This window comes from Vigna umbellata, chromosome 1 (genome assembly GCF_029865625.1).
Source record: "Vigna umbellata cultivar VRB3 chromosome 1, Vumbellata_1.0, whole genome shotgun sequence".
Classification (NCBI taxonomy): domain Eukaryota; kingdom Viridiplantae; phylum Streptophyta; class Magnoliopsida; order Fabales; family Fabaceae; genus Vigna; species Vigna umbellata.
Genome location: NC_142165.1, coordinates 11,376,217 through 11,382,682, shown reverse-complemented (window position 1 = coordinate 11,382,682; position 6,466 = coordinate 11,376,217). Strand labels below are relative to the sequence as shown.

The 6,466-nt window shown below is 34.7% G+C and overlaps 1 protein-coding gene across 1 annotated transcript; it reads right to left on the bottom strand.

Annotated features, from left to right (window-relative positions):
* Positions 1–1,183: 1,183 nt before the first annotated feature.
* Positions 1,184–3,648, bottom strand: LOC124838023 (uncharacterized). The gene is made up of 2 exons (XM_047313530.2): positions 2,714–3,648; positions 1,184–2,544 (listed from the first exon to the last, which is right to left on the bottom strand). Exon 2 carries the CDS (start codon positions 2,462–2,464, stop codon positions 1,346–1,348), a length of 1,119 nt encoding a protein of 372 aa, XP_047169486.2. The 5' UTR covers positions 2,465–2,544; positions 2,714–3,648; the 3' UTR covers positions 1,184–1,345.
* Positions 3,649–6,466: the final 2,818 nt, after the last annotated feature.

Here is a 6,466-nt window from a genome sequence, read left to right as displayed (position 1 = left end):
TAATCTTCAATAAAATAACTTGGTTTAAACGTACAGTCAAATTTTAAATTATTCTCTTACAAATAATATTCCTTCTATTAATAATTTTATTTAAATCACTTGAATATAAAAGAATATTTAAATAGTGAGTTTTTTTTAGAGAGAATTATTCAAAAAAATATAAATCAATGGAACACGAGACCTGCTTTTAATCTAAAATCTTAAAATAATAAATTTATAAATCCTCATTTTTATATAGTGTTTATTTTTTTCATTTTTATTTAATACGAAACTTAAACTCTTTTAAGAATCTCAACCATCCATATTTCTAAGTTTTTCTTTTGAAAGTTTCTCTTTTTGATAAAAATAATTTCAAGTTAGATTTTATTTATTTTTGTACCGTTTAAGATGAAACTTTGAGATATGGATGAAATTTTGAGCTAATGGTGAATGAAAAAAGACACTGAATTCATGTTTCCAGCCAAAAGATTAACGTTAATTTTCTTAAAGAAATTGCTTTAGCACGAATTACGTACAGTTTCCGATCCTGCGGAAAATGGTTTTCTTATTGTGAAAAATCTTGTTTCTCCCATCATTACTAAATTATATGAATGGATCCAATTGAACCTTTTCAATGGCGAGTTAGGAGGGACACCATAACTATCATACATAACTTTCTCCTATGCAAAACCACTGTACGACGACATTGCTATTCCTTGTATTATTTTTCATCGAGTTTTTTAACTTCAATCTCTCTCTTTCTTTATAATATAAAGATTAATTTTTTTAATCATCAAAATATCCCTCAAAGTGCGTTTTGAGTTGGTGAAAGTGCTGTAAAAATAAACATTTTCCTTTTCAATTTGATCAGAACAGTACTGTATTTAACTTTTTCAGAACAGCAGTTTATGAGAGCAATTGTCTTGGCTGGTTCTTGAATGAAAATTCTGATTTATATTAAGCCAAGGCCCAAATGGTTAGCACAGGAACACGGGCCCAGTACCGAGTAGCCCACAACTGGTTTAAGTCCATCAGCATCAGATCCTTCTGCAGACGTGTCCAGAAGCCTTTGCTCGAGTGAGGAGAGAGAACAGAGGATTCCAGATAATTCCTCCTCAGCACCTGGTGAACCAGCGGCGGTCCGGTGGCTTTGGAGTGCTCAGACGGCGATGGTAAAAATGAAGAGCGCAAAGAGACAAGTAAGTAAAACGTAAACTTTTCTTAATCTGATGTTATTGCTTTTTACTGAATCATTCTCACTGTTTCTGTTTACAGCTGGCTGCTGAGCACCTGCTGGATCTGGGATTGGGGGAGGGGATATATTTACATGAATCCTCTCAAGAACTCTGTTCTCACTAGCGCCCTGCTAGTTAGGTCCACATAGAAGTTGTCTAGCTTGCTTCATTGGTTGTGTTTCACGCCTTCTAGCCACAGTCATCTGATGAGCATTAGCTAGCTCCTCAACCAAGCGTAATTGATCACCTGATACAGGTAGAACAAACTGGTTCGCAGTAGGAGCATTGGTTCTTTGTTTGATGACCCTTGCCACAGAGAGAATTATTGGGAACCTGGCTCTCTTCAACTTGCTAACATCGTCAAGGGCTCCGAAGTAAGGAAAGAATGCAGGATATCTGCACTTAGCCATTGCTGTTATGACGTCATTCAATGCCAATACTTCAGCTCGCACAATGCTACTGAAGAAAATTGGAGAGTCATTGAGCATCAAGCACTCAAAGACCCACCGGTACGCACTCATGCCTGTCCAGGCAATGATGTCCAGAATGTAGTCGCAGAACCTGCTATACTCTCCATCCCTCGTCCGCTCTTCGATCAAGCACTGAATGACAGCCCTGCAAAACAGATTGTTAGCACCTAATACCTGTCTTATGTGCCCTGCTTTTGCTAGCCGAAACAGAGGCACGATAGGGGAGGTAGTTGGCACTCTAGCCAATGCTTTCATTGCAGACATCCTCTCATAGAAGAACTGGTCGTAGCTCACAGCATTGATGTTTTTGAATAGCAGCATGATCAAATAACCTGTGATTGTTATCATTTCCGGGCCACTGTACCTCCTAGCTAGCTCCAGGGGCAAGTTGAAAGTAGTCGCTTGAGATGGAACCCTCACTGTCTGATAAGAGATTCCAGCTCTTGTGGCATACCCCTCCATGTTTGCCCTCAAATTCACCCAGCAGTGCTTTAGCATGGCCAGCACAGCACCTACTGTTTCTAGTGGTTCAATGGATGTTTCTGCATTGTAGGTCAGAAGCCCGAACGCATAATTGTCAGTGGGATCATCATCCTCATACAGTTGTATTGACATAAGAGTCCCAATCTGGTCAAACTGCTTTGACCCTTCGCCTGCAGTTGGTTTGTCCATGAAAGCATCCATGAGATTGACAGGTTGATCTACCGGATTCAGATTCTGCACTCCAAGATCTATGTGCTCATTGACCATCCTAGCTTGTTGCTCTGGATTGAATGCCATTATGCTGAAAGGTATTTCACAGTTGTTGTCTAATAAGGCTCAAAGAACCAATGCTCCTAATGCGAACCAGTTTGTTCTACCTGTATCAGGTGATCAATAACAGAGTTCTTGAGAGGATTCATGTAAATATACCCCTCCCCCAATCCCAGATCCAGCAGGTGCTCAGCAGCCAGCCGTAAACAGAAACAGTGAGAATGATTCAGTAAAAAGCAATAACATCAGATTAAGAAAAGTTTACGTTTTACTTACTTGTCTCTTTGCGCTCTTCATTTTTCCCTTCTGCACCATCGCCGTCTGAGCACTCCAAAGCCACCGGACCGCCGCTGGTTCACCAGGTGCTGAGGAGGAATTCTCTGGAATCCTCTGTTCTCTCTCCTCACTCGTGCAAAGGCTTCTGGACACGTCTGCAGAAGGATCTGATGCTGATGGACTTAAACAAGTTGTGGACTACTCGGTACTGGGCCCGTGTTCCTGTGCTAACCATTTGGGCCTTGGCTTAATATGGTATCAGAGCAGGTCTAGTACCTGCTCTGCTTCCGCTCCGCCGGTTGTTTTTCTTTAAGTTCTTGGGGGTGGTTTTTACAATTCTGGAATTCTCTGTTCTCTCTCCTCACTCGTGCAAAGGCTTCTGGACACGTCTGCAGAAGGATCTGATGCTGATGGACTTAAACCAGTTGTGGGCTACTCGGTACTGGACCCGTGTTCCTGTGCTAACCATTTGGGCCTTGGCTTAATAATTTAGAAACAGGAAATGCTTACTAAGCCATTGTCTTCACATTGGACAGCAAAGTTGTTTCATATGTAACCTGTTTATGAAAACCAGTTTGTCTATTACAGCATTGACTGTATCAGTATGATGCTAGTTTCTGGATTTCAACACTGCTTATCACAGACCACTCTTCATGGAAATACTAAGACATGCCCTTTGTTGTTAAGCATATTGGAGTGATGCTTCTCTCATGTGAAGCTTATATAGATATCACAATCTCTGTCATCCAAGTTTAAATGTGTATTATTATTTAATATTCATAGCTGCAAAACTTATGATTACTTTTCCCTTGATTTTGCTTATTTGTATGCACTGAAGCATTGCTTATTGCCATCATCATATCCCTCAAATGCAAATAAAAATCACAGGTGGGTGCTGTTTTCGCTGTAATTCCTGATTAGAAACAGGCTTTTTAGCATCTGTAGTTACTTTACTTGCACTCTTTATTGATGTGGCAATGATCATGATTGTCATGAAGAATGTAAGTGTTTGATTTTTTCTTTTTCTTTCATATCTTCTGCATAAAAGCTGACACTTAAATCTGATACAAACAATTTATGATTTACTGTGACCTATACTGCCTTGTTGTCAAGTAAATTGCAGACTTTGAAGGCTAGGAACTGACATGATTCTACTTCTTTGTATATTTGAGCTATGAAATAGGATTCCAAGAATGTAAGTGAATCTCCCAACAGACAGAACATACCTCTGACACAAACTGACTTTAGTTTCACCACTTGCATTGTTGGACTCAAACATTTTCTAAAGCCTTGAAGTTGTGTAGGTATAGCTGAAATGTTCTACCTGCATGTGTTCATGTGATTGCTCATTGTTTTCTTCATGACCATCATAATCTTTTTATACAACAAACATATGCAGCTCATAGTTATTTCTTGAAAAGTAGTTTTCAGTTTTTGTCACTGACAGTTCTATTGCTTTTTGGAGTTATTCCTGCTGCATTGTCCTTGTCAAATTGAACTCAAACTCATCTTTTTGAATTAAACCAGAGTTTGCATTAAAGAAATTTTTAATTTTCTAAATCAAAAGTAACCTTTTTGAAAAAGACAAAAACAGCCATGTGGGAGGAAACTATGAGACAGCTTGTGTGCATGCATGTTAGTTGTGTTTAATTCAAACATTTATTGTTCAAACAACAGTTCATAAATAGTTTATATAATAAAATTTTCTATGTTTATTTATTTCTATTGCATTATTTATTATACGATGTCTTATTTTTCTTTTATCTGTCTCCATTTTTACCTTATCTGCAAAATCTTTCTGTCAGCACCTTTTCACTGCCAAAATCAAGATTTTAGTTTGAAATTCTACCACAGAAAAGATGCCATAAATTGTGGTAGTGAATCTGCTAGCTGTCAAATTGATTAGAGATCAAACACTCAAAATAATAATAAATAATAAACAAAGACAAATTAATGTGACAAGACATTTTGGTTTTACTTTATGCATTTTGGTTCATTCATAATAAAGTTTTGAACAAGTTGGCAGCATCACAGTTGGCTCTATTTTGTCTGCAAGGTTTGAATTCTTGAACTTTTTTTCTCTAATATCCATATAATTAAAGCACACAACGCTGTGTAGAGATTGGAAACTGTTCATTTTGCTTTCAATAATTATCCAAAGCCAAAAGTAGTACAAAAATATCTGATATGATAAAAAAGTAGTGGTTTGGTGGAGCCTGCATATGCTTCCTATATCTACTTTATTCAATGGCCAGTTCAAAAAATATGTAACTGTGACAGTAAACTGTGCAGTATGTATAGTAATCTAAGTTTTTGTTTAGTTTTTTCACTTGATGAGAAAGAAAAATAGCGTAATTTGTGGGACTAGGAAATTGCAAAAAATAAGCAGTGGTAATAAAAAATTGTGTGTAGTTTCCAAAATTGGTATTGAAATGTGAGGCATGATGTTTGTTTGTATTAAGTGTGACAGATAAAGCTTTTGAGGAAGAGAATGATGGTGCTTGTGACTCCTGGCATTGTAATTAATGTATACATGCCAACATAGTCCCAACTTTTTGTCTTTCTGTGTACATTACAATATCACAAAACCATAGTTTAATTTTAATTTCTATTAGAGTGATAAAATTGAGAAAAAATAGTAATTAAGAAATATATGGTGTGGTAAAAGATGTGTGAGAAAAATTAAAAGTGAGAGGATGCTTATAATTTTGTTTAGCTTATTTATGTTTATTTTTGGCTAAATGTTTGATTTTATTTTATTTGAGTTTTAAATAAATATTTATAAATAATTTATATTTTTTATGGAACTGTTTTGGTTATGCGACGCATTTTAGACAACGTGTGTAGTAAATGTAAATTGTATTTAATGAATGTATTTATGAAAAAGAGTTGAAATTTCTTTTTGTTTAGTAAATTGTTAATTGTAGTTTCTTACCGTAAAATGAAAACTAAAAAGTATTTAGTCAAATACATTAACATTTAAAAATAACGGCGAAGAGATAGGATAATGATGTTCTTATTTATTTTAATTTATTTAAAATAAACAAGAAAATTTTGGGCAACAAATGATAGTTATTTTTAATTTGGAGTTTTTTAGTGATTAATATATTGTACGTTTCAATGGTTTAGCTTTTATTTGTCTGAAATTACTTTGTTTGATTATAACATTAAACAACTAAATTATCTTGTATAAACTCTTCTTTGTTAAATATATATTTTGTTAATTTTATTTGATTGTTTACATATTTCTACTTTTATTGTTATTAACCCAAAAAAGAATCACAATCCATTGTACTCATGTTATTGCCATGTAAACTAAAAACAAGAAATTATGATATTCCTTTTTCCCCCTTTTTTTGTTATCCCTTTTTTTTACTTTAAGAATTACATTTAATATCTTCATAAAAACATTTATTTTTCTCAAGTTTTAGTTTTGTAATGTTAATTAAATACGATATTTCTTAATTAAGCACACTATTAATTTTTTTCTTCTAATTGTGTTTCTATCCTTATAAATTTTTATAATTTTAAATGTAATATATAAAAAGAATGTGGATAACAGTCATTTTAACTTGCATTTAAAACTTGAATGAAAAGGTTAGATAAAACAAAAAATTATTAAAGATAAAGATAAACAAATACAAACAAGCATCACAAAGTTCCAACCCCCTTTAGAATTTGGCCCCCACTGATATTTTCTCCTTTTCTTTATCTATAAATTGACTGAATACAGTATCTTATCCTCAGTTTTAT

Excerpts from the sequence above, each read along its gene's own strand:
- LOC124838023 (XM_047313530.2), bottom strand. The coding sequence starts at position 2,464 with ATGGCATTCAATCCAGAGCAACAAGCTAGGATGGTCAATGAGCACATA.